This window comes from Microtus oregoni, unplaced genomic scaffold, assembly GCF_018167655.1.
Source record: "Microtus oregoni isolate MIOR12 unplaced genomic scaffold, Mior012 000006F_ref0000085, whole genome shotgun sequence".
Lineage (NCBI taxonomy): Eukaryota > Metazoa > Chordata > Mammalia > Rodentia > Cricetidae > Microtus > Microtus oregoni.
Genome location: NW_024543065.1, coordinates 46,580,662 through 46,608,499, shown reverse-complemented (window position 1 = coordinate 46,608,499; position 27,838 = coordinate 46,580,662). Strand labels below are relative to the sequence as shown.

At 47.7% G+C, this 27,838-nt stretch overlaps 2 protein-coding genes across 9 annotated transcripts in view; both read right to left on the bottom strand.

Moving 5' to 3' along the window:
* Positions 1–972: 972 nt before the first annotated feature.
* Rps5 (ribosomal protein S5) lies at positions 973–5,381 on the bottom strand. Its single transcript, XM_041653790.1, has 6 exons — positions 5,234–5,381; positions 4,376–4,484; positions 2,074–2,283; positions 1,819–1,947; positions 1,168–1,266; positions 973–1,089 (listed from the first exon to the last, which is right to left on the bottom strand). Exons 2-6 carry the CDS (start codon positions 4,481–4,483, stop codon positions 1,021–1,023), a joined length of 615 nt encoding a protein of 204 aa, XP_041509724.1. The 5' UTR covers position 4,484; positions 5,234–5,381; the 3' UTR covers positions 973–1,020.
* A 13,137-nt stretch (positions 5,382–18,518) lies between these two features.
* Positions 18,519–27,838, bottom strand: part of Zscan22 (zinc finger and SCAN domain containing 22) — a 25,551-nt gene continuing 16,231 nt past the window's right edge. For 3 of the 8 annotated variants that reach the window (XM_041653779.1, XM_041653775.1, XM_041653778.1), the window contains exons 2-3: positions 22,818–23,298; positions 18,519–20,562 (exon numbers count right to left, since the gene is read on the bottom strand). In XM_041653779.1, the coding sequence (XP_041509713.1) occupies positions 19,487–20,562; positions 22,818–23,220 (1,479 nt within the window). In that variant the 5' untranslated portion in view covers positions 23,221–23,298 and the 3' untranslated portion in view covers positions 18,519–19,486. Of the gene's footprint in view, positions 20,563–22,817; positions 23,299–24,839; positions 24,863–27,286; positions 27,559–27,838 lie in introns of those variants that run through there. The other 5 variants (XM_041653772.1, XM_041653774.1, XM_041653773.1 and 2 more) reach the window with 3 other exon arrangements.

Here is a 27,838-nt window from a genome sequence, read left to right as displayed (position 1 = left end):
GTTGGATCCACTGTCACCAAAAGTCTATAGACAAACTAGGTTAATCAACTGAAGCAGTTTTAATGTTTTGGAGGAGCCATGTCCTTAAGGGAGACGTAACACCAAACCAAACCAGAATAGTACCACAGGAAACAATAGTTAAGACGCCAGGGCAGTGGTTCTCAACCTGTGGGTCGCATCCCATCAACAAGGGTTACCAAAGACCACAGGAAGAGATTTACAGCTCTTAACAGTTATCAAAATTAAAGGATCCCAACGCTAAGGTTGAGGACCACCAGATTTCAGAACAGTAAGAGGTACCTAATAACTGAGAAGCAAATTAAGAAACCCAGAGACAGACCAAACCCCACACCTACCTGTTGATACCCGTCCCTGTGGAGTATCCTAGCAAGTCCCTCCTGTTCTGACCCCAATTCTGGCTTGTCTGCTAGTAGCTTGTCAAATGCCCCTCCCTGGAGGCCACCTGACCTTGGGCCAGCCCTCTCCTGGTTCCCACGTACCTGTCAAACCCGTCTGGCTGCTTACCTCACCACCAGGCTCCTCCTACTAGAATGAATAAGTCTGATCTATACTGGATGCAGGGGTGGCCTCTCTGCCAAGCCTCTGCAGTTGGGCTACCAGGGATAAGTGAAGCCTGTACACAAATGATGCTAAGGGAGGGAGCAAACTAGATCCATCATACCTTGACCAGACACATGGGCCATCTGAAACACAACCTCAAGACCGTGCACCCCAGCCTTCCCCATCAAACTAACACCTGTCAGACTGAAGGTAGGAGCAATGGGCCCCATGCACCCTCAGTATTTGCTGGGTCTCAGCACTGGGCTTACACCCTGTGACCAGCAGTAGTCCTGAGAGCCAGGGAAATCAGATTTCCACAGGAAAACACAATACCAGGAAGGTGAGTATCCCTTATGGCCATGGGAGGCCACCCACCCTACCCCCTCAATGACAGACAAGCACACAGGCAGGTGAAACTTTCCCAAAGGGCACACAATTTATTAGGCAGCAGCTGGGAAATCAGCGGTTAGACTTGGCCACACGCTCCAGTTCATCCTTCTTCTTGATGGCATAGGAGTTGGAGGAGCCCTGCGAAAGACAGGTGGTTAGCTCTGAATTGTGGACAAACACCCAGATGTCCAACCCACCCTGTGTGCCCTAACCCACCTTGGCAGCATTGATGAGCTCATCTGCAAGGCACTCAGCAATGGTCTTGATGTTGCGGAAAGCAGCCTCACGAGCTCCTGTGCACAGCAGCCAGATGGCCTAGAACAGACAGACAGAGCTCAGGTCACAAGAGGGCCCCGGTCCTCAATGATCTGGACTCAGCTGTACAGATGTTAGCCTTTCACTATGCTGTCACCCAGATATGAGACACAAGGAAGCAGACATTCTACCAGATGCTGATCACATAGAGGGCAAAGAAAACATGGCCCTTACTAAAAGGCTTAAGAACTGGCAGCAAAGTGTGAGGTGCTCTTGACTTCATGGTGCTCAGGCATCAAGCAATCAATCCTGTGCTCTCAAGTAGCTGTAACTACAGAAATGTGCAACCGCTCAACAGGCTCATAAATGGATCAAAATTTAAAAAAAAAAAAAAAACCAACCCACAAACCTAAACCTCATGTTAAACTATATAGACTAGGAATGAGATGAACCAGAGCTAGGAAGGCTGGGGCTCCACCTGCCCCATTACAGGGTAGAAATACAGGAAGGTTTCCTGGAGGAAGTGAGGCTCTGGGTAAAACACGCAAGAGAGAACTCCACCCACTCATGCTGGTGGTTCCTGCCCCAGCCCTTCACAAGCCTCCGACACACCTGATTCACTCTGCGCAGTGGCGACACATCCACAGCCTGCCGTCTCACTGTCCCGGCTCGCCCAATGCGTGTTGAGTCTTCCCGGGGGCCACTGTTGATGATGGCATTCACCAGGACCTGCAGAGGGTTCTGCCAGAAAGGGGGGGCCATGAGTCTGCCATCCATTCCCAACTTCCCCCAAAACAAGGCAGTTTCATAGGTGATGAATCGGGCATGTGTACTGTGAAGTTTTGCATGAATCAAGGGCAGTCTTACCTCACCAGTGAGCAGGTGGATGATCTCAAAGGCATGCTTCACAATTCGTACAGTCATGAGCTTCTTGCCGTTGTTGCGGCCGTGCATCATCATGGAGTTAGTAAGGCGCTCCACAATGGGGCACTGGGCTTTGCGGAAGCGCTTGGCGGCATACCGCCCGGCACTGTGGGGCAGGTACTTGGCATACTTCTCCTTCACAGCAATGTAATCCTGGGCGGCAAAGGATGAAGGGACAGTCAGCGATGGGACCAGCCCCCAGATGGGCATCAAAGGAGACTGAGAAGTGGCTCAAGGCATGGCATTCCCCTAGCAGGTTGGGAATGTGAGCCTTGAGCAAAAGAACCAAACAAGTGACTGATTAAGTCATACACACAAAAAGGGAAGAGTGCTGCCCCACTGGGCACACACACCTACATCCCAACATTCAGGAGCCAAGAGGATCCCTAGCAGTTCAAAACCAGCTTACACAGTGAACCTTGCCTCAAAAAAGAGGGAAGGTACTTCTTTTAAAGGAATTTAAGTTTTGTACATTATGGAGGCTGGGGAGATGTCTCAGCATTTAAGAGTATTGGTTGCTCTTCTAAAGGATCCAAGGTCAATTCTCAGCACACACATGACAGCTCACAACTGTAACTCCAGCAGATCTGACTCCCTAAGACAAAACACTAAGATACAGAAAACAGAATCACTTATGGACATTTTATCCAAAACAAACAAAAGCATCCCACCCCTCTTTTTTGGAGACAGTCTGTGTAGCCCTAGATGGCCTGAAATCCACTATGTAGTTCAAGCTGGTCTCAAACGCAGAGATCCTCCTGAGTGTTGGGCTTTAAAGGCATGTGCCACCGGCTTGAGGTAATTTTGATACTCTGGAGCAAACACCCTGAGTGAGGGGAAGGCTGTCCTGTGCACCATGACACCTGACAGCACATCAGCACTTGGTAGATTATTCTGGGCCACATGGGGAATTCCAGGCAACAACTACATAGTAAGACTGTGTTTCTCTTTCAAAAACGAAAAAAATAATTGAGATTCGATGTGACCTGTGAATCAAAATACATTTACAATCTCACCTCTTACCTAAGCAGTTCTTGGGTAGACACACACTGCAGTTGGGTGGAAGTTGGTCCAGCATGTGAAAACTCCCGGAGTTCAATCCCCAACAACATAGCAAAAATAAGATCGCAAACCTCCCCAAACAAACTCACAAAGACCCACCAACAAGCCTGAATACAATGGGTTCTATTGTGTATGTTTCTTCTTTATTTAGTTTGTCCATGCTGTTTGTGAAAGCTGGAGGACAATTTACAGCTGTCAGTTCTCTCCTCTGCCTGTGGACTCCAAGGGTTACACCTTTGTTGTCAGGCTTAGCAGCAACTGTCTTTACAAGCAGAGCCACCACACAGGCTCATTCTGTGGCATCTTTAGAAGTTAACAAAAGGGACAACTGGGCCTAAGGATGTACCTGAAGTCAGTAGAGGGCTTGACTTGCACGCACAAAACCCTGGGTTCAATTTCCAGCAGTGTGTAAAACTGGGTGTGGTGGTATATGCCTTAAATCGCTGCATGTAGGCAGAATGCAGAAGAGATTACCAGCTCTTTCCACCAGATGAGGGCTTTCAGGCCAGCCTGAACAACGACTGTCTCAAAGGGGGCATGAGTGCAAAGGCAGAAACAGCACAACTACTTAATTCGCACCTCTAGTAACACCGCACTAAATAGTACCCACACACCCGTAAGCCAACTGATATTTTGGGGGAGGGGAGAATAGGGGACACCTCACTATGGAGCTCCAACTGGCCTGGTACTCAAAATCCTCTTTCTGCAGCCTCTGCGCAGCAATACAGGGATGCACCACCACACCCAGCTTACCAACTGACTGTCAAAGATGCCAACACTGTTCAGTTGGTTAAAAGTGGTTTTTTCAACAGAGGATACCTGCCAACTGAATGTATGAATGCAAAATGATACCAAGCCAGATGCAGTGACACATGCCTTTAGTCACAGCAATTGGGGAAGAGGCAGGAAGATCTTTAAGAGTTCCAAGCCAGCCAGGGCCACATACCCGAGACCCTGTCTCAAAAGCCAATGGACTCAGGAATAAAAAAATAAAATTGCAACACATTGTAACAACTGGTGGTACAGGTTATAATAAGGCATATATGTGGCTGTTAACTTATTGTTCTTCTACCTAATTGTAAACATAAACTGATTTCAACCTAGGTGTCACATCTTTTTCTAAACTGGAAGACTCCACATCTGCTCCCAACCCAAAGCCAAGAATACCACCGAGTTCCTTTACCTGCAGAGAAATATCGTTGATTTGCACATCATCAGTGCTCCATTTCCCGAAGAGCTTGATGTCTGGGGTCTCTGCCACGGCAGGTGTGGCTGTCTCCCACTCAGTCATTCTGGGGACAGGATAATGACAAGAAACCGTTATTGCTTGGCCGTCCTAGAACAGTCGCATTCCCGCCAGCTGGTGAGAGTAATCGCCACTTTGTGGAAAACTGAGAAGTTAAAATGGGACCCAGAAAGCTTTGACCATCTCTCCAAACCTAGGAAAACCACTGAGTTGTAGGAAGAATCTGCTCTTTACTGCGGAAGGTCTAAGTCCCGACAGTCACCAAGCTAAACAGCTGGTACATGGAACCCAGTTGGATAGCTCAAGAAGCCACGCAGGTACCCACCGGCACCTATCCCGTACATTTATAAAGCAACGAAATGCTTTCAGAGTTCCATCAGTAAAATAAAGGAATAAAGACCACAGTATGAACCCCGAGGGATAATCAATACCCATGTTTCAATCCTTGTCTAACTCTATGGAGAAGCTAAAGGCTATTATCGAGAAAAAAAATGTATACCGAACAAAAGGGTCACCGCGAAACTAGATTTCGGGTTGCTATATAACTCTAGAATCCAAGTAATTCCCCTAGGGCCCCGAGTGTTAAAAGTTCGAAAAGTTCGGAGTCAATACTGTATAAACTGGAGGCGAGGAGTAACCCGGCCCGCGCGAGTTTCCTGGACACTTTTCCGATGAGGGAAGAGGTGAGGTCCAAACGGAAAGGCCCAAGCCTCGGGTCCCGCTTGCGGGTCTCCAAATGCCCCTCAGAACACACAAGTCCGTCTCTTTGGAACTCCGGTCCCCTCGCAGCCTCACCTGAGGGCGCAGACCGGGCTTCTCGGTCGCTCGGCGTGGACCACGCGCCGTCCTAGCACAGACAGGAAGAGGCCGCGCGCAGCGGGCCGGCGCTTTTAAGTGAAGCAAAAACTTCCGGGTCAGAGGCAGGGACGCATGCGCAAAGGAATAAATGTGCTTATGGACCAATCCGGAGTTAGGATGAGACGTGCCCTTTGAGCCACACAGAGCATGTGCACTTTTAGAAACAGCGCCACGACCGTCTTCTGGCGGATGTCTGAAATATTTGCTAAGCTTTTGAGTCGGTGCACATGCGCAGAAACGTCCGCGGAACGAAGGCCGCCATATCTAAAAAGGGCATTCCAAGCTCACATCAAAAGGGCTGCTAAACCAAGGCGCTATGGGCCGTGGGTTCCTAGCTAAGGCAGCCAGCTCGGCTCAGTAGTTCTCGCCAAAATAGTGGGGTCGGGTTCGGTGGTAATCACTGATCCGGGTTTGCAAGCACCGGCTCCACCCTCTACCCTCCGGGCGAGCCGCGCTCTGCGAGTCCCAGGCTTCCGGTACGGGACTACTTCCGTCTTAATACTCTGACTTCTCTTATCCCAGGCTCTTTTCTCAGGTCCAATCCCAGACACGACACTTGGCTGCCAATCAGCAGCTGTGTGACCAGGGGAGGGTTACACAGAGGGGAGTTCTGGAGGGTGGTGAGATTGTCAGCCCCTGGGATCTCTCGCGTGACACCCAAAGTCTAACGACGTGGTGCTTATAATGGGGACTCATTGCCTGTAGACTCACTCCCCGTCCCCAGGGATATTTTTTGTTGTTTTGCTTTTTCGAGAAAGGCTTTTTTTTTAATTTTTAAATTAAATTTAATTTTTTTTATTTTCGAGACAGGGTTTCTCTGTAGTTTTGGTGCCTGTCCTGGAACTAGCTCTTGTAGACCAGGCTGGCCTCGAACTCACGGAGATCCGCCTGCCTCTGCCTCCCGAATGCTGGGATTAAAGGCGTGTGCCACCACCACCTGGCGAGACAGGGTTTTTCTGTGTACCCCTCGGCCGTCCTGGTGGAAGTCACTCTGTAGACCAGGTTGGCCTTGAACTCACAGCGAGGCTCTGTGCCTTTTCCTTCCTGGTGCTGGCGTTAAAGGCGTATGCCACCCCCGCCAGGCTCAGGTATGTTGTTTTAACTAGGCTGATCTCTGTCTGCATTTTTGGCCTAAGGATAGAATGGGAAATAGTCTTCAAACAGAAATAAGCTAACCACCCCACACAGGCCTCTATCCTCTTCCCCACCTACTCCTAAAAGGGTTTCTGTGAACAGGTCAGGTGTGGGAGCGGATAGCTCCCTGAACCTTTTTAGGGAGTCTGGTGGGATAAGGTTTCCTTCTCTTGATTTCAGTGCACACGTAAAGTGTGCGGAGGGAGGGAAATGAGGGAATGTTAGGAATCTTACCTAATGAGCCAGTCTAATGAGCTGCACATTTTAAGGCTGAGCCCATATGGGCAGGTTGCGATGGGCTGTCACCCTACTTTGAAAGATCTCTTTGCACCACAATGGTTGATAGTGGATATTTTTAGAGACCTCATGAGAATTACCTACTAGGTGGCAGAGGGTAAGTGAGGGGCTCCTGAATATGGCCCATAGGTTAAGAGAAATACTTCAGAAATTGATTTGCACAGGTAAAATTCACATTGCTCAAGCCAGGTGTGGTGGGGCATACCTGCCACCCCAGCATTTGGGAAGTAGAAGCAGGAGGACCGAGAGTTCAGGGCCAACCTCTACCATGTAGTGAGTTTAAGGTCAGTTTGGGCCACACGAGATTCTATTTCAAATAACAACCAAAGTGGTTAGACTTATTATTAGTATTTTGAGACAAAGTCTCATTATGTCGCTGTGGCTAGCTTGCAAATTGCTGTGTAGACCAGATTGGCCTTAAACTCAGATCTGCCTATCTCTGCCTCTCAAAAGATGGGATTAAAGTATCCCTACAATTAAATTCTTTTCCTTTCTTTCTTTCTTTCTTTTCTTTTCTTTTTTTTTTTTGTATGTAAGTCAACTGTGTGTTCATGGGGGTCCAAGGAGGCCAGAAATGGTGATCGATCCTCTGGACTAGAGTTATTCGTGGTTGTGAATGTTTTCTCGAGATAGGGTTTCTCTGTGCAGCCTCGGCTGTCTTAGAACTCGCTCTGTAGACTGGGTCGGCTCAAACTCACAGAGATTCACCTACCTCTGCCTCCCAACTCTTGTGTGGTATCTATTAGAGAAGAGTTCTTGGGCATAGCTTTAAGCCAACAGAAAGTTTTTTTAGTCGGCTGGTGACTAAACACTGTGTGTTTGGGATCCCAGTGTAGCCCCAAGCCTTCCTCAGGGTGAGCTTTTAAGCACAAAAGCTATATCTTGGGTTGACACACTTCATTTAACAAGAACAGTTAGCTAGAAGCAGAACTGCAGAAGCCAGAGAGCAAGGTTAGAACATTTAGAGACATTCCAGGAACTATGGACTTCGAGGGATTAAGTCTTTGTTTCTGTTTTGGCAGGTGGTGCTGTCTGTGTGCTGAGTTTTATGACCTGCATGGTTTTTCCATCATGGAGTCAGTTGTGCTAAGGTCTGGGGGCCTGTTACACCCCCCTCATGGAAGGTATCAGGGCAGTTGGGTAGTTTATCTGTGGATAGCGCTACATTCCTGCCTTCCTACAGTTTTCTATCTTATGATGGCTTCTGGCTCTTGCTGATGATACCATGGGTGCTTGTTAAATCACTAAGCTGATTTTCATCTGGTTTGAAAAGTGTGGATATTTGGTAAGTCCATCTACCTGGTAGAGGCCAGTCCAGGCCTACTGAGTCCCAAACTTGGCCTTGTGTTCATGGCAAACTCATCATCATTGTCCACTCTGGCCTGGCTATCGTTTGCTGTCAAGGGAGATGGAATAGCGTTCCCCTCCCCAAAGGTCTTTTCCTGTTCTATAGTCAGACTGTGGACGTACCCTTTTTGAACTAGGATGTATGGAAGGATCTCATGTTGAAATCAGTCTGGATTACTGAGATGGGCCTTAAATCCAATGACAGCCTTTGTAAGAGGCAAAATCTTTGCCCACCAAATAAGAAATTGGTAGCGCCACCATCCCTTGAAAAGGGGGTGGGGAGGAGGGGGTATTGTGCTTGTGCTTGGCCATCCTCAGAGCCAAGAAGTCACCATTTTGGGGAGTTGAGCTGAGCCCTTGGAGAAATATTATACATTCTAGACTTGACTGTTTACACTCCATCATTCAGAGTTGGGAAGTGTCATAAGATCTCATAAGTAGATAGTTGTATGCAGCCTTAATTGCATGAGGTCTTGGAGGGGCTAGACTCTATAGGCCAGGAAGACTAGGGGAGGGAGGCTTCGTCTATGCAGCTATGGCTATGGGGAAACCATCCTCTCTGCTGAATAAAGACTTTTCAGGTGGAGGATGTTGACAGTGGAGTAGCGACACCTCTGTAAGTCATCCATCACCTGTGCCTTGTAAGGAAACCCAGTAACTCACACTGGTTCCGCAGAGTGAACTTCTGTGGAGTGAGCCTTCATTTCCCATTGGAACATTAGCAGACTGAGTAGACACAGCTTACATCTTCCCCTTGGAAGGAATTTTAGTGGTAAGAAGGAAGGAGATGGGGAGAATAGGAGGAAGGAGTGGATGAGCAAAGGCCATGTGGCCATAGAAGCAGAGACAGGAGTGATGCAGCCAACAAGCTAAGAAATACCTGGAGCCACCGGAAGATGGTTTAGTGTTTTGTTTTTGTTTTGAGAGGGTCTCTTTATGTAGCCTTGGCTGTGCTGGAGCTCACCATGAAGACCAGGCTAACCTCCAAATCACAGATCTGCTTGCCTCGCTCTCCTGAGTGCTGGGATTAAAGGACTGTGCCACCAACCACCAGAAGTTGAAATTAGTATGAAAAGATCCTTTCCTACAGCCTCCGTGGGGCACAGGATCCTACAATACCTTGATTTTCGAACTTCAGGCTTTCAGAACTCTGAGAGAATAAATTGCTGTTGTTCCAAGCCACCAGCCACAGGAAACTGAGATACCTGAGAAACCCACCTGTGCTTCATTGGCCTTTGCTTCCACCTCACTCAGAGGGACTCCTGGCAGCTTTGTGGCATCAGTCTGGGTTGCCAGCCCCCCTCATTCATTGACCCCGTCCTAATTGAACTCATCCTGTGGTAAACCCCTTACAGACTCTACGTAGACATTAGGAGTCTAGGAAGCAGATCATTTACTCTTCAGGACAACGTTATGACACAGACATCCCATTTTACGTGGCCATGACAGACTAGAGAAATGAAGTACTGGTTAGTCAGCAGAAGAAGGTAAGGCCTGTGAGTGGAGGTGGCTGGCTCTAGAACATGAAGTCTCCTATCTCACCTGGCCTGTCCTTCCTCCTGCACTGCATCTCCCACAGCTCTGTAGGCACCTAAATTTGGTCCTTTTTTAATAGACCTGGCAGGACCTAGGGAAGAATTTACTCTGTTCCACAACCTCTTCCAAGGAAATTCTGCATATTGCATAATCATGTTATTATTTGTAATGAGATGGGATGAGGAAACAGGAGCATTAGTCATGTGGTGGCAGTCTCAAGAGAACCTACCTCAAAAGAAGGTGGGAAGAGCCACCGGAACCTTAGAAGACTGGTGGTGGTGCAGGAAGCAGGGGAAGGTGGGTCTCTGCAAGTTCAAGGCCAACCTGGTCCACAGAGTGAATTCCAGGGCTGCCAGGGTTGTTAACCCAGAGAAACCCTGTCTAGAAAAAAAAAAGGTGGAAATAGATAGCTATCCCAAAATGGTCCTCTGATCTCCACATGTATGCTGTTGAATATGCATCCCTCCCCACAACAAAGAAACAACTTAAAGACATGCAGACAAGCAAAATGGCTTTGGTGAAATGGTTCTGCATACACCCACACAAGAGATTAGTAGATGTAATAAAAAAAATTAAAAACAAAGAATGAACCAATGACAGGCATCTCTGTTCCTCCTCCAGCTCCTCCAGCTCCTCCCGCACAGTTTTGTCTCCCCCTCTGTAGACTCCATGGTAGACAAGCTGAGCAGTCCCACTGCTCTGGGCCTACCAAAGCTGGCCTCCCATGTGTGGGAGGCATACTTGTTAGAGGAAAAGGACTTCAAAGCAGAGAACTGTGGCGTTCTATCCTCTGGGCAGAACATGGCCATTGCCCTCAAACTGTCTTAGAAGCTATGATTACCAGGAGATTCTTTCTGCCAAGGAAATGGGGGGGGGTGTTTTATGAGGCTACTCTCCTCCTAGAGAATTTATACACAGTTAATAGGTTGCTTGGTTTAAAGAGAGATTTTCTTCAACAAGTTAGCAGCATAATTTTCTCATGCTTCAGTTAAACTCATGGCTTTATTAAGCTTCTACTTTTTTTTACTTTTGTGGCATCCTTTGTTTTTGTTGGTGGTACCCTGTTTTAGTTAGGGTTTTTATTGTGAAAAGACACCATGACCACAGCAACTCTTATAAAGGAAAACATTTGATTGGGTGGCTTGCTTACAGTTTCAGAGGTTCAGTCCATTATCATGCTGGGGAACAGGGAGGTGTGCAGGTAGATGCCTTGCTAGGGCTGAGAGTGCTACATCTTGCAGGCAACAGGAAGTTGAGTGACTCACTGGGCAGTATCCTGAGCATAGCAAACCTGAAAGCCCACCCCCACAGTGACAAGTCAACAAGGCCGTACCCACTTCAACAAAGCCACACCTAATAGTGCCACTCCCTATGAGATTATGGGGGCCAGTTACATTCAAACCATCATGTGCCCTATCTGAAGTGAGTGGATGTTTGGTCACCTCTCTCCAGAAACAGTTCACACAGCACAGGTGCGCTCGCTGGTTGCTCAGTTGCCTTCGCTGTAAATTGGGACCACATGCAGGGTGGCTCAGTGGTACCGGGAAATGATAGGAAGAATGTTTGTTACTGGGGTGGTGATGGCAAATGGAACCAAGTCCCACCCCCACACTCAACTGGAATATTGGGATGAAGAATGACATTGGCTGGGGATGAATCTCAGTGGTGGAATGCCTGCTTAAAGTCTACCAGTGCTGTTTTAGCTCACTTAGATAGATGTGGGCTTGACAGAACAGCCAAGATGGCCCTTTGACTTCAGGCCAAGCATGTTTATGTCATGTGTCCTCTAAAGCCCTATCCTGGTGCAGGCTGTACTCCTAGGTCTATAATAGTGAGAGGGAGAAACAGCAAGAGGGTAAAGGTATTAAGAACATGGTTTCAGAGTGGAGGTGGTACACGCTTTTAATCCCAGTACTCGGGAGGCAGAGGCAGGTGGATCTCTGTGAGTTCGAAGACAGTCTGGTTTACAGAGCAAGTTCCAGGACAGCCAAAGCTACAGAGAAACCCTGTCTCAAAAAACAAAAATAAAACAAACAGCAATAAAAATATTGTATCACTAGGTGTGGTGGCGAACGCCTTTAATCCCAGCACTCCAGAGGCAGATGCCAGAAGATCTTTGTTGGGTTGGAGGCCAGCCTGGTCTACATGATGAGTTCCAGGCCAGGCAGGGGTGCATAGTAAGACCCTGTCTCAGAAACCAAAATAAATAAAACAAGGGGAAAAAAAAAGACAGTAAAATATTTCCAGTCTATATTATTATTGCTTATCCCATGATATAAAATGTGCATATGTGGGAATGAGAGACAGGAAGTGTCCATGAAGCGTACTCTGCTCTTCTGAATTTTCCAGTTAGAAATTCCAAGCATAATGGTTTCAGCAGGGCACTCCCTAGTTGAGTTTTGGGGATGTTTGTAAACCTCCGGTTTGATGGTATTACCTTTCCTTTGCTCTTCCAGTCAGGCTACTTAAGTTGCCTCTCCAGGATGTTCTGAACACTCAGTTTGATGATGTTATCTATCTGATGCTTCTCTCTGCTACTCACTGAATGAAAAAATGAGGACATGACTGCTTCTAGGTATGATGGAGAAGGCTTATTGTAAATATGGGGGAGATTTCAGCCATAGGCACCTGGAAGGGTATATTCCCAAGAGTGGTATTGCCGGGTCCAGGGGTAGGTTGATCCCGAATTTCCTGAGAAACCGCCACACTGCTTTCCAGAGTGGTTGCACAAGTTTGCATTCCCACCAGCAATGGATGAGTGTACCCCTTTCTCCACAACCTCTCCAGCAAAGGCTATCATTGGTGTTTTTTATTTTAGCCATTCTGACAGGTGTAAGATGGTATCTTAAAGTTGTCTTGGTTTGCATTTCCCTGATCGCTAAGGAAGTTGAGCACGACCTTAAGTGTCTTTTGGCCATTTGAACTTCTTCTGTTGAGAATTCTCTGTTCAGCTCAGTGCCCCATTTTATAATTGGGTTGATTAGCCTTTTACGGTCTAGTTTCTTGAGTTCTTTATATATTTTGGAGATCAGACCTTTGTCTGTTGCGGGGTTGGTGAAGATCTTCTCCCAGTCAGTGGGTTGCCTTTGTGTCTTAGTGACAGTTTCCTTTGCTTTACAGAAGCTTCTCAATCTCAGGAGGTCCCATTTATTCAATGTTGCCCTTAATGTCTGTGCTGCTGGGGTTATACGTAGGAAGTGGTCTCCTGTGCCCACGTGTTGTAGAGTACTTCCCACTTTCTCTTCTATCAGGTTCAGTGTGTTCGGACTGATATTGAGGTCTTTAATCCATTTGGACTTGAGTTTTGTGCATGGTGATAGATACGGATCTATTATCATTCTTCTACAGATTGACATCCAGTTTTGCCAGCACAATTTGTTGAAGATGCTCTCTTTTTTCCATTGTATACTTTTAGCTCCTTTATCGAAAATCAGGTGTTCATAGGTTTGTGGGTTGAAGTCAGGGTCTTCTATTCGATTCCATTGGTCGACTTCTCTGTTTTTATGCCAATACCAAGCTGTTTTCAATACTGTAGCTCTGTAATAGAGTTTAAAGTCAGGGATGGTAATGCCTCCAGACAATCCTTTATTGTATAAGATTGTTTTGGCTATCCTGGGTTTTTTGTTTTTCCATATAAAGTTGATTATTGTCTTCTCCAGATCTGTGAAGAATTTTGATGGGATTTTGATGGGGATTGCATTGAATCTATAGATTGCTTTTGGTAGAATTGTCATTTTTCTATGTTGATCCTCCCAATCCAGGAGCAAGGGAGGTCCTTCCATTTTCTGGTGTCTTCTTCAATTTCTTTCTTCAAAGACTTAAAGTTCTTGTAAAATAGATCTTTCACTTCCTTGGTCAGAGTTACCCCAAGATATTTTATGCTATTTGTGGCTATCGTGAAAGGTGATGACTCTCTGATTTCCCTCTCTGCTTCCTTATCTTTAGTGTATAGGAAGGCAACTGATTTTTTGGAGTTGATCTTGTATTCTGCCACTAGAATATACTTTGATATGTTAAATAGCCATTTGTCCTGAGTTTGAGGCCTAACATTCACGATTCTTTTGCTTTTCTTTGCTATATAGTTAAGAAACTTACTCATTTGAAATCAAAAGCATGGCTATCACTTTATAGACCAATAGAACAATAATCTTGACTTCTAATCTTCCTCCCTCTATCTCCTGAGGGCTGGAATTACAGGCACATGTTACCATGCCCTACTTTATGCAGTGCTGGGGATTGAACTGTACATGCTAGGCAAGTACTCTACCAACTGAACTATACCCACAGCCCCATCCTTACTTATATTTAGGTCTTATTGAGACAGACTTGGGTAGCCTGGTCTGGTCTCAAACTCACTATGAAGCTGAGGCTGACCTTGAACTTCTGATTCTCCTGCCTCTTTTTCCTCCTAAGTATGGGATCGAGGGTTTTATTGTATGCTAGGCAAACATTCTGCCAAATAACCCGTACCCCAGGTCCTCACTGGGTTTCTTTAACTTGGCACATTGCATTTATGGCTAGACCTTTCCTGTGCATTTCAGGATGCTTAGCAGTATCTCTGGCTTTCATAAGCAAAATACAAGTAGTGTTGTATCACCACAGCCTCATATCTCCAGACACGGGCAATTGCTCCCTAGAAGATAGAACTGTCCCCATGTTGAGAACCACAGATACACACACACACACACACACACACACACACACACACTCATTTGCTTTTATTCAGGACACAGGAGTAAACAATACTAAAAATGTAAGACTAGCATCAAATGCTTGAGTCACAAACATAAAAACCAGGGACAATGGTTGTGACCTTCCCTGCTCCAAAGAGACATGGATATTGGTAAGATGATTTAGCAGGTGAAGGGACTTAGCACCAGGCCTGATGACCTGAGTTTGATAGCCCAAACCCACATAGTAGAAGGAGAGAATCAACTCTCACAAATTGTCCTCTACCTCTTGGGGTGCTCCAGGACATGTTAGTGTGCATGCCCTTACTCCTGCTAAATAAATAAATGTAAAATAAAATAAATAAAACATAAACTAAAACAGCCAATATCCAGAGCCTGCCATGGAGATGCATGCCTTGTCACAGTGTTTAGGAGGCTGTGACGGGATCATGGTGAGCGTGAGGCTAGCAGAAGCTAAAGAGGGAGACTTTCAAAAAGCCAGCAAAAACAAACAAACAAACAAGACCGTCCCAAGTGCCCAGGAGCAGTTTCTTGTTTGCTGTTGTGGCAAGTGTGATGTGATATAAAACGACAGGCACATTGTCTTGCAGCACTTTAGAGATGAAGACAGCATGTGTTACTGGGGAAACCAAGCACAAGATTCAAGATGGTGACTTCCATTCACCTGAAATACTGTACTTTCTTCAGCTTCTCCTGAAATTGTCGCTCTTCTTTTTATAGTTTTCAAAATTCTTTTTTAAAAATATTTTTATTAATCCCAGCATTCAGGGAGGCAGAGGCAGGCAGATTTCTGTGAATTTGAGGCCAGCCGGGGCTACAAAGCAAGTTTCAGGATAGCCATGGCTACACAAAGAAACCCTGTCTCAAAAATTCAAAAAGAAATTATTTTATATGTGTGTGTATTTTGCCTGCATGTATGTTTTATTTGCTGGCCTGGTGGCCATGAAGGTCAGAAGGCAAAAACTGATCCTTGAAACTGGAGTTATGGGTGGTCCTGAGCCACCATGTGGATGTTTTGAAATAAACTCAGGTCCTCTAGAAGAGCAGCCAGTGCTTTTAACCAGGAACCATCTCTTTAGGATCAGCTTTCAAGAGTCTGGTATAGGTAGGTAGGTGTGGTAGTTATTGCCTGTAATTCCAGCACTTGGGAGGCAGGAGAATCAGAAATTCAAAGTTATCCTTGGTCACATAGTGAGTTCCAGGCCAGCCAGTCTCAAAATAACAAAATCGGATGAAGGCCGAAATCAAAGACTAAATGGGGGAGGGAGGCATTATGAGAATTGCCAAAAGGGAGTTGGCTCGACCAGGTCACTCTATCCAAGACCAGGAGAACAAATAGGGTTCACGCCGCCTTGGGGGCTTTACTTCTTTATACTGGTTGCACTTAGAGTTATCAAGGGAACTTTTTTTTTTTAATATTTATTTATTTATTTATTTATTTATTTATTTATTTATTATGTGTACAATATTCTGTCTGTATGCCTGAAGGCCAGAAGAGGGCGCCAGACCTCCCTACAGATGGTTGTGAGCCACCATGTGGTTGCCGGGAATTGAACTCAGGACCTTTGGAAGAGCAGGCAATGCTCTTAACCACTGAGCCATCTCTCCAGCCCTCAAGGGAACTTTGATACTCAGTGTTCCGCACTACTTTTAGACCAGGCTTCAGATGGATATTTTAGTACTTTCCAATCTAACTTTTACCTGAACCTGGCAGGGGACTGGTATGCCGTTTCTGCAGTCACTATCTCCTTGATAACACAAGTAACTATTCCACTTATGGGGAGCTCGGGGAATCGCCTGGTCCTGTAGCCACAACATACAATCCCTCCTCCCTCAATCAGTATACAGGAGGGCGTCTACAGGACTACATTTCCCACCAGGTTTTGCGCAGCCCCCCCCCCCCCCCCAGGTCCCAAGCCCTGAAGACCGAAGGAAAGATGGTGGTCCACTGCACGTGTGGTTCCGTGCTGGCAGCCTCCATGATTATGTGGCATTCTGTTTAGTCCTGCTGCTCTGGGAACAAGGTTCAAAACGGGAACCTTCAGGCCCTCAATGAGTCTGCCATCCCCTCCCCAAACGTTGACAGAGGCGCGAAACGCCACACTTCCGGTCTCAATCTTTTGCTCCGTTCTTGCCCCGTGTACATATCCGTAAATTCCTGGAACCTACTGCGACTGGGAGACGGTGAAGGGAAGTGCCAGGCTTATTACTCGCCGTGGCCATGGTGACCAACTTTGGGGTCCCCTGTCCCCACTGCTTCACCTGGTCTTTGCACTTGCTCTTTCCCTGGCGCCTTAAGGCGTTTTCTTTCTGCTTCAGATTCAACTACAATGTCCTCATTTCAAAGAGGCTGGAGGAACCCTCTATCTCCCTTCCTGCAAATTCTAGTGCTCCTCTCAGGTAGATGGTCCTTTAAGTTCTTTGTGCAGAAGGGACTCAAGCCTGAAAAAAAAAGGACAATCATGTCCTGTGGTGTCACTGAGTATACAGTAGGACAGACAACCTAGGCTTGAGCTTGGGAACTGTCGATTGGGGTAAAGTTGATCTGTGACCTAGAGAAGTGGGGCTGCCTGGGACTAGGCACTTTTGTGTTAACCATCAGCCATCTGTGGTGCTTCTGTTTTACCCAGACAGAATCGTGGTTAGGCTAGTGCTGGTCTTGGTAGCGTTGGTTTCCCTTGGTGCTTGCTTGCCTGCCGCCTCTGCTCAAGCCGCGCGTGAGAACAGCAGCAGACGGGCGCCCCCTAGTGGTATAATCCTTGTGAAGCCCTTGAGTATCTCCAGTCCTGGCCTCCTCACTAGTGTCCGAGCTCTCCTGTTGGCCTGCGTCTGGATTCTTCAGCTCTCAGTGGCAATGGGCATTGTGGGTAACAGGCAGTCTTAGGTATTGGGATTCCTTAACCCTCCACAGCAGTCTGCGTTACAGCTCTTGGCCCTGGGTCTGAGAGCTTGTGCCTAAAGACCTGGCAGCTTTTTATTCTAGAGATCAGAGCCCAGTGGGTGCCAGCTGGCCTGAACTGTCCATTTCAGTTATCACGGACATCTTGTGAAGAGAAGGCCTGTGTGTGCGAACTTCGTAAAGCAGGGCACAGCTATACCATATACACAGGGACCAGGAACCCTGCAAACTGGGGGGCGGTTCTCAGTCCTACCTAATTGCCCTGCATCTAAACCCTCCGTGGAGTAGCCGTGCCTGTGGGCCTGCAGTATGACCTTTGCTCGGAGGACCCTCCCTACTGGCCACACAGAGGCAAATGCAATTGTTGGAGCAGCCCAACCTGTTTGCAGTTTCCACCCATGTGGTAGGAATTTCAGTACTTTTATTGGAATTCTCCAGTTTGCAACTCTCCTGGTGGTCTATGTTCTTGTGTGTGATAGTCAGGTGAGGCCACAAGAACAGACACGGGAGCCTCAGGAAAACAAAGTGTATTATGCTAATGGGTCTAGATACAGTAGCTCACATAGATCCATGACTGAGGACCTTGTGAAGTCACCCGTGTTTGTCAAGAGGCACAAGAACCAGGGGATCCTCGGGAGGCAGAGGCAGGTGGATCTCTATGAGTTCGAGGCCAGCCTGGTCTACAAGAGCTAGTTCCAGGACAGGAACCAAAAGCTATGGAGAAACCCTGTCTCGAAAATCCAAAAAAAAAAAAAAAAAAAAAAAAGAACCAGGGGATCCTCTTTCTGAGGGAAAGGAAGTCAGGCAAAGTAAACCGGTTCTGATTTTAGGATTAGCAGAGTGCTGGCACCACCTAAGTCTATGGCACCCAGGGCTTGAGGAAGACTCCGTATAGCCATGTTTTGTTCTGACTACTGCAGCCGGGCTTATGTGCGCACAGGGGCTCTGGGTGGAGAACAGTAGCTACCCAAGGGAGACCCTGGGAAAGGTCTGTGCATCTTGTGCCCTGTCCACAGCATGGACTATTTTGTGGCCTTGGGAGCACTGGCCTGTGCATTCTGCAAGAAGCGCAAGTACAGTGACATGGTGAGAGGTTTAAGACAGAGGTGCATGGGGCCCCACAGCAGCAAGGGAGGGTCAGGTCAGAATGGCTGGGGAAGCTCCTCAAGGACATCTGCGGGGGGGGTATCGGAGGACAGAGGGCTTCAGGGCTCCAGGGACAGGCAGAAAGGCACACGGGTGGGAGAAAGTGGGCTGGCGTGTGGGAGGTGTAAGAGGAGGCCAGGTCTGCAGCAAACACAGACAACAGGCAGACCAGTACTTTGAAACCACTTTTACATCACTGTGCAACCAAGACAAGCATTCACATACACAGTTGAGGGTAACTAGAACAATTGCTTGGGCTGAAGTGACATGGACCCTGGCATACTTGTACCTCATTCACCAAAGTTTGCTGAAAAGGTGACTCACCGGGAAACTTCCTATCCTGGAGTGACACAGGATGACTGGGCAGCAAAAACAGCCTCAGCAGGAGGAAAGTGGGTGGGGATGGAATTAAGGCCGGAAGGAGTGAGAAAGAAGAGCCCTGATCAAAATCCAGTGGGAGGCCACGAAAGCTCACGGAAGGTGATGTGGGAGGAGGGGCTAGATTAGAGGTGAGCCCCGAGGTGAATCCACAGGGCTGGAGTCTGGAAGGGAGACGATACTGGGCAAGTGTCAAGCACCATGGGACTGAAGCCAGGGAAAGCATGAGTGGGCCGGCATGGAGGAGGCTTCACCGGAGAGGAGGCCTCACAAGTGTCTTGGCGTTGGTATACACTAATATGGTGGGGAAGCAGGAGGAAGGCACCGAGTGAGCCTGGCAGGCATCCTTTCTAGGATGGACAGCAAAGGAACTGGCAAGAACAGTAGCCGCGTGAGAATGTGAAGCTCGGGCCTTCCTACCTGGAGGATCAGCTAGAGGTGACTGAGCCACATAGACACTCAGCTCTACTTGCTCTGGTTCCAAGAACCAACGCACATCTTTAGCTCAGGTTATCTTTTCTCTGGGACCAGCCTGAGTGGGAGAGAAAAGGCAGTAGGAAGCTTCTGGAAGTTTCACCGATTGGTCTGAATCTCTATGTTCATTAGGGGACTTCACCTGGGACCTCAAATGTAGAGGTGTTCCCAGATGGCCCCAGTCTGCCATTAGACACTGGGTGACACAGTTATCCACCAGTGGGGTTCCTGGCTCCTGTGGAATTCAGGGTTTCTCTGAGGGAGGCTGTGCTGTGGTGCTTCCAGTCACTAAAGCACAGTGACATGGATCTTTAGATGGACCATGAGAGCTGAGCTGCGGCTGAAGGCCTTCCCACAGTCACTGCACTTGTAGGGCTTCTCTCCCGTGTGCGTGCGCTGGTGCTCAATGAGGGAGGAGCTCTGCGCGAAGGCCTTTGGGCAGTCCTTACACCGATAGGGCTTCTCTCCAGAGTGGATTCTCAGGTGCCGGACCAGAGCTGAGCAGTCACTGAAGGCTCTCCCACACACGTCACACCTGTAGGGCTTTTCCCCGGTGTGGATGCGCTGGTGCTGTGTCAGGTGGGTGCTCTGGCTGAAGGCCTTGCCGCACAGGTCACACTCATAAGGCCGCTCCCCGGTGTGCACCCGCTGATGCTGGGTGAGGTGGGTGCTGCGGCTGAAGGTTTTGCCGCACTCCTCACACTTATAGGGCTTCTCCCCAGTGTGAACCCTCTGGTGCTGCGTCAGGTGGGTGACTCGCCTGAAGGCTTTCCCGCACTCCTTACATGCATGGGGCTTTGCTCCTGTGTGGACAACCTGGTGTTGGGCAAGGTGGGTGCTCCGACCGAAAGCCTTCCCACACTCGACACAGGCATAGGGCATCTTCTGAGAGTGGCTCTTCTGGTGGGCCTCCAGGGCTGACGTATTCTGGAATGTTCTCACACATTCACCGTACGTGGAGGGCTTCTTTTCTGAGTGTGTATCTGGAGGCACTGTCCCATAGTCATACAATGGGCCAAGTTTCTCCTCTGAAGAAGCCTTGTCTTGGGAAGGGAAGCTAGGCCACGGGTTGGAACTCTTTCCTGAGACGTCAGACTCATAGCCAGGCTGGTTTTTGGGGGCACCCATGTGAGACCCCAGGTCTCTTCTGAAATCCATCTCTTGGGCAGCAGGCTTCATCCAGCGTGCTCCTAGGAGCTCTGGCTGGCTCGCAGAGCTGCTCTCAGGTTTCCAAGTGTGGGCAAAGGTGGATTTTGGGGAAATGACTCCTGCGGGTGTTTCAGTGGCCATGTCTGGTGGGTGTGACTCGTCTGTGCTGCTCTGTTTACAACTTGCCTCTTCGTGTTGCACTCCTGGTTCCCACCCTGGAATCAAGCAAATCATACTGTTACTTCCCCGCCACACAAGCCTCTCCATCTGCCTGAGGCCCAATCCACACATTTGTCACATGGTCCCGTTTCCAAGGGGAAGTTTCCCCTTCAGTGTCTTGAGTAAGGAAAAGGATTCAGGACTGTCCTCTTATACGACCCTAAACTGCCATCTGTCTCGCCAAGGCTCCTGATCTGGCTAAAATGCCCAAAGGAAAACTTACGTATGGATGAGATCTGAAAAACAAGCGTGGAGGAAGCTGGGCCTTGTCAGGTACCTGTGCATTTGCTCCCGGCAATCTGGGGCAGGGCCAAGTTCTGTGAGTCCAGGCTCTGTCCCTTAAACTCAGAGGCTGTCTTTGGGAACAGTGGCTGAATGAGAATCAAGCCAGATGCCTGTGACTGTCACTTCTCACAGCAGAACTCTAGGTAGACATCTGATTTGCTCCTGAAACTCCCCGATCCGAGTAAACAGGAGGGAGAGGCGACCTGCACTGACCCGCCCTCCACAGGAGCAAAGGGTACCTGAGGATACTTCATCTGGCAATGTCTACGGATGAGTCAGAGCAGTATGCAATAGCTGTCCTTCCAGCCTATCCTTGGGCTGAGTAGACTCAGAAACAGGGGCTCCAACCCCAGACTTTGAGGTGCCAAGTCATTAGTCCTTAAGTTTAGCTTGCCATCATCTGGACCTCAGTTTGTGATAGTGCTTGCTTGCCAGGGCCGCTGGCTTATGTCTCCAAGTGCACTGCCTCATCCTTTCCAGAGGAGATGCTAGTGGTTCCACTGTAGATGAGGAGACTGAGGCCCAGGGGAGGTGCTGAGCCCCAGGTACACCATCACAGGATTATGCATGGTCAAGCATGCCTTTAGTCCCAGCGGTCAGGAGACAGAGCCAGGAGGCTCTCTGAGTTCAAAACCAGCTGGTCTCTAGAGCTTGTTCCAAGATAGTTCTACATTGTAGTTCCAAGCCAAGAGCTACATAGTAAGACCTTGTCTTAATAAATGAATAAGTGAGTAAAATCATAAGATTAGTAGAGATTCTGAGGGACTTGTACTTGCTCAGTTAGCTTGCAGCCAGACTGGGACTTGCTCTGGAAGTTCCTGGACTAGACTGTACAGCGCTTGGACCCTTGCATCCTACCAGACATCTCTGGGTAGGGAATACATGTGTGGGTCTCCTTGAATGACCAGTACCCACTCCAGTTCAGGGCCATCTAACCATCCCCCAGATCCTGTAGGCGAGCACAGGGAAGGCCACAAGAGGATACACAGGGATACCTATTTCTCTCTCCCTCCCTCTCACTCAAGACATTCAGTCATTTCATCTGGGCTAGGAGCTACACTTCCTTTGGGGAAGAGCTCCAGGCTCACTATGAGTTCCTGGGATTTGACGCTCCAAAGGCAAACACAGATCTGATTGGTTCAGTGAGGCTCACACTAGACATTGCTTGCTGTTTTCCCCGTCCACTTGATAAGTCAGGAACTGATGGACTGACTACCTTTGGGGAGATGGTGATAAGCTAGGGATATAGCTCAGCTGGCAGAGTGCTTACCTATATCCCTAGTACCAGCATCTGAAGCTGGGTGTGGTGGCACAAGCCTGTAATCCCAGCATTTGGGAAGTGGAGGCAGGAAGATCAGAAGATCAAGGTCATCCCCGATACGTAGCAAATTTGAGGTTAGCTTTGGTACAAAAGACTTCTCATCTTAAAAAAAAAAAAAATAAGGGCTGGAGAGCGATTAAGAGCACTGGCTGCTCCTCCAGAGGACCAGGGTTCAATTCCCAGCACCCACATGGCAGCTCACAACTGTCTGTAACTCCAAGATCTGATACCCTCGCTGGGCCGCTGGTTGTGTACACCTTTAATCCCATCACTCGGGAGGCAAAGGCAGGAGTCTCTGTGAGTTCAAGTCCAGTCTGTTCTACAGAGCAAGTCCCAGGATAGGTTCCAAAGCTACATAGAGAAACGCAGACCTAAAGGAGATATGGAACGTGAGAGTAGGTGAGAGCAATCAGGCTGGGTATCAAGGCTCCCTGAGTGTATCTTCTGGATGCTGCTGTGTCTAAGCCCCTTACTCATACCTGCGTGGGATTTATTTGGTCACGTGTACCCATGGCTAAGGTACAAAGGTGAGAATGAGCACCCCAGCAGCAATCCCTAACTAGAGCTAGCTTGGCCTACATTCCAGCCAGGCTGTGCCAGCGCTCTCCGTGGCCGACTACCTCCTTACCTGCTGCTCCTCCTTACCTCTCTTGTCCAGCAACTGAGTCAGATCCTCCACCAGAATGGCAGCCTCCTTTCCACTCTTTGGGCACTGAGCCCCGACCCAGGCCTGGATCTCAGGGGGCAGTGCACCCAAGAATTGCTCCAGCACCAGCAACTCCAGCATCTGCTCTTTGGAGGACGACTCTGGCCTCAGCCACTGGCAACATAGCTCTCGCAGTTGTGCCAGCGCGTGATGGGGGCTGGATGCCTCCTCGTAACGGAAGTGCCGGAAGCGCAGGCGTGCAGCCTCAGGATGGGCAGTAGGGCTAGGGCTGCATCCCTGGCTCTGGCAGAGGTTAGCTTCTTCCTCCTCTTTCACCTTCACCTGAAGGAAGCTGTCCTGTTCCCAGAGTACTGGGTTCAGAGGGCACTTGGGGATGGCCATTGGGCAGATGAACTCAGTGAGACACGGGATGGCTGGAGTCTCTGAATTGGGTCTGTAGAAATGTTAGAGCTTCACCATCTGAAAAGAGGGAGAGGAGATGCAGGTTTGAGGTAGCCAGACTGGCCTCCAATTCACCATTCTCCTGCCTCATCCTCTGTGCATGCACTACCATGCCTACTACCTTGCTTCTTTTTAGATATATGTATTTGGGTCAGTGAGGTGGATTATCAGGAAAAGGTGCTTGCCACCAAGTCACTTATTCTCACATGGAAAAAGATGAATGTACAATGAGAACCCTAAGAGAGACATACATGGATCGAATCTACATGGGAAGTGGAAAAAAGACAAGATCTCCTTGAGTAAACTGGGAGCATGGAGACCATGGGGGAGGGTAGAAGGAGAGGGGAGAGGAAGGGAAGGGAGCAGAGATAAATTATAGCTCAATAAAATCAATAAAAAAATTTAAAAAATCAACTTGAAATAAAAGCCTCAGGAAAAAAAAATGAATGTAATGGTCATGGCAGTGTCTGTTCAGAGCTGAGGATGATGCTCAGTGGTCCCATGCATTCAGAATATACAACAGGGGCTGGAGAGATGGTGCAGCAGTTAAGAGCACTGGCCGCTCTTCCAGAGGACCTGGGTTCAGTTCCCAGTAACCACATGGTGGCTCACAGTCATCTGTAATAGAATCTGATGCTGTAGGCATACTGGCATGCAGGCATGCATATAGATAGTGCACTCATACCAAAAACCAAAACAAACAAACAAAAATCAAAACAAAATCCACAACAGAGAGGAAGTCATTAAGCTCCGGCAGAGACTTTCAAACCCATAATTACAACGACCTTGGTTAAATTCGGTGGGTCTCAAAACCAAAACAGTTATGAATGTGGGAAGGTCTATAAGGAGGAGCATAATGGGTGGGAGGAAGACTGGGAGTTTAAAGTAATGAGAATGCATGTTATATGAAATTGTTATCAAATAACAAATCCAATAAAGTTAAAAAGAGGGGAGCAGGCAATGGGATGGCTCCACAGTAAGGGTGCAGGAACCACACGAGTGGAGGAAGAGAACTGACTATTGTGTGTTGTCATTGGATTGAGTACCACATGTGAAAATAAAAAATCTCAGGGGCTGGAGAGAAGGCCCAGCATGCACATGTGAAAATAAAAAATCTCAGGGGCTGGAGAGAAGGCCCAGCATCCACATGTGAAAATAAAAAAATCTCAGGGGCTGGAGAGAAGGCCCAGCATCCACATGTGAAAATAAAAAATCTCAGGGGCTGGAGAGAAGGCCCAGCATCCACTTCATGGCTCACAACTGTCTGTAATTCCAGTCCCAGGTCTTCTGACACCCTCTTCTGATTTTCACCAGGCATGCATCTAGTACACAGACATACATGTAGGCAAAACACCTACATACATAAAAACAGAACTATAAAAACAAAGAATAAAGTAACTTCATCAGAGCTAAGGAGACGGCTCGGTCGGGTAAAGTGCTCGTTGAGTGAGCACGGCCTGGGTGTGGATCCCCAGCACGATAAGAAGCCTAGCATGGCAGTACAGGTCCATAACCCCAGCACAGAGGGGAGCAGAGACAGGCAGATCCCCAGGACTCACTGGCTAGCTGTAGGTTGAGAGATCTGGTCTCAAAACAACAGTAGTAGTAGCAGCAGCAGCAGCAGCAGAGGTGGAAAGTGATAGAGGCGTCAACCTCTGGCCTTCACGTGGAGTAAACACACACACACACACACACACACACACACACACACACACACGAACTTATAACAAACTCAAGGGACATAAGCTATATTCCTATTTTAGGTGAAGACAGACAGAAAGAAAAGTCTCACAGCTAGGGAAGGATTTAGCAGGAGAGTGAGCTGCAAATGCAAGCAAATCCATGGCTAGCCACAGAGCCATGTCTCCTGTCTCTTATACATTACCCATTTTCCTATCTTTTGAGCTGATAACCACATAGTAAATTATTCACTTTATCTGCTGTTTCCCTGTGGAACTATGTAACGAGACTGGCCTCCAGTCTTCATCCCCAGTGCATGTCCTACCATGCCTGACCACCTTGCTTCTTTTCAGATGCATGCATTTGTGCTATTGAGATGGCTTTTCAGGTAAAGGCATTTGCTGCCAAACCTGATGACATACATTTGATACCTAGGACCTATATGGTAGAAGGAAAAACCTGACTATTAAAAGTGTTGTGCTGTAAGAGAGACTTACATAGATCTAATCTACATGGGAAGTAGAAAGTAGAAAAAGACATGATCTCCTGAGTAAATTGGGAGCTATGGACCTTGGGGGAGGGCTGAAGCGGGGAGGGGAAAGGCAGGGAGGGGAACAGAGAAAAATGTAGAGCTCAATAAAAATCAATAAAAAATGCCCCCCCCAAAGTGTTGTGCTGTAGTATGCATGCACATAAAGAAATAAATATAAGTTTGAGATCAGCTAGGTGGTGGTGGGGCATGTCTTTAATCCCAGCACTTGGGAGGCAGAGAGAGGTAGGTAGATCTCTGTGAGTTCAAGGCCAGCCCAGTCTACCGAGCAAATTCCAGGACAGCCAGGGCTACACAGAGAAACCCTGTCATGGAAAAAAAAAAAAAGTCAGCTGGGCAGTGGTGGCGCATGCCTTTAATCCCAGCACTCGGGAGGCAGAGGCAGGCAGATCTCTGTGAGTTCAAAGCCAGCCTGGTCTACAAGAGGTAGTTCCAGGACAGGCTCCAAAGCTACAGAGAAACCCTGTCTCGAAAAAACAAAAACAAACAAACAAACAAACAAGTCTAAATCAAGTGCATGTGTTTAAAGCTATACATTTTCTTCTAAACAGCTCTAATCGTATATCACAATTTTGTTAAGTTCTATTTACATTTTTATTTATTTGAGGCAGGATCTCTTATGTAGCCTAGGATAGCCTTGATATGGAAATCTTTATGCTTTAGCCTCCTGGGGTGCTGAGATTATAAGCATATACCACCATAGCCTACTTCATAATAATTTAGTTTAAAATATTTTCTAATTTCTGCTGTGGTTCTTTATAATTCAGGGTTTATTTGGAACTCTGCTGCTTATGACTAGGGGTGTGGTTTACTAAAAACTACTGAATTGTATACTTTGAGATGGTGAGTTTTAGGCTGGGTGTGGTGGCACATACCTCTCATTTCAGGACTATGGTGGCAGTGGCAGGCAGAACATTGAGTTCTAGGCCATCCAGTAGTACTAGTGAGACTTTGCCTCAAAAATAAACAGATAGGGCTGGAGAGATGGCTCAGTGGTTAAGAGCATTGCCTGCTCTTCCAAGGGTCCCGAGTTCAATTCCCGGCAACCACATGGTGGCTCACAACCATATGTAAAGAGGTCTGGTTCCCTCTTCTGGCCTGCAGACATGCACACAGACAGAATGTTGTATACATAATAAATAAATAAATATTTAAAAAATAAAAATAAATAAATAGATAGATAGATAGATAGACAGACAGACAGACAGATAGAAGTTTAGCCAGGTATGGTGACACATACCTATCATCTCACCACTCAGAAGGCCAGGGCATGAAGATTTAGAGTTCAAGGCTATCCTGGGCTAGAGAGCAAGACTCTTTCAGCCCTAAATAAATAACTAAATGGTGGGTTTTGATTATGAGAATCTCAATAATGCTGGCTTTTTAAATGTATTTCTTTTCAGTCCTGGGCAAATGCCTTCTCCTTATTAGGCATTCTCTCCCTTCTGTATGGCAGGCCTCTATACAAAAGACAACTCTGCAAAGGTTCTGCCCCCTACCGTGCTTTATTTCTTATTACTCTTCACCACTTGGTGGATAGCACAATTGTATGATTATTTGTTATCCACCTGCCAACACTGCAGTGTCAACACCTTAAGAGTTGGGGACTTTTCAGTCCAGGCATGGTGGCACATGCCTGTAATTCCAGCACTCGGGAGGATGGAAGCAGGAGGATTGCAACTCTGAAGGCGGTCTGAGCTACCTATCAAGACATGGCTTGTCCCACAAAAGGGAGAGGGGGGGCAAAGAGATGGCTCAGCAGGTAAAGGTACTCACCATGGAAGCCTGCTGTCCTGAGTTCAATCCCCAGAACCTGCAAAAAGCTGGATGCAGGAGAACACATCTGTAATCCCAGCACTCTATGGGAGGATGGGAGGCAGAGAGCAGAGAATCACCAGGAAGTTTGTGGGCCAGCTAGTCTGGAGTATGCAGTGAGCAGAAACAAGGAGACCGACAGAGAGGGCCAGCCAGCTTTCAGAAGTTGTCCTCCGACTTCCAGGCCCATCCCACAGCATGCACATGACCACATCCACACATGCACATATATCCTACAAAATAATTAAAAACAAATAAGGTAGGCATGGTGGCACCGTCTTTAATCCCAGCACTTAGGAGGGAGAGGCAAACAGACCTCTGAGATTGAAGCAAGCCCGGTCTACACAGTGAGTTTTAGGCCAGCTTCGAAAAGAACGTGTGCGACACACCAGGCTGTTAATACACATTTTATGGTGGAATAAAAGCAGCTCAAGTATTGCTGTGGCTGTGTACACCCAGTGCTTGGGAGGCAGGAGGAACATTTTATTCAGCATTTCAGACAGAGGGTTTCAC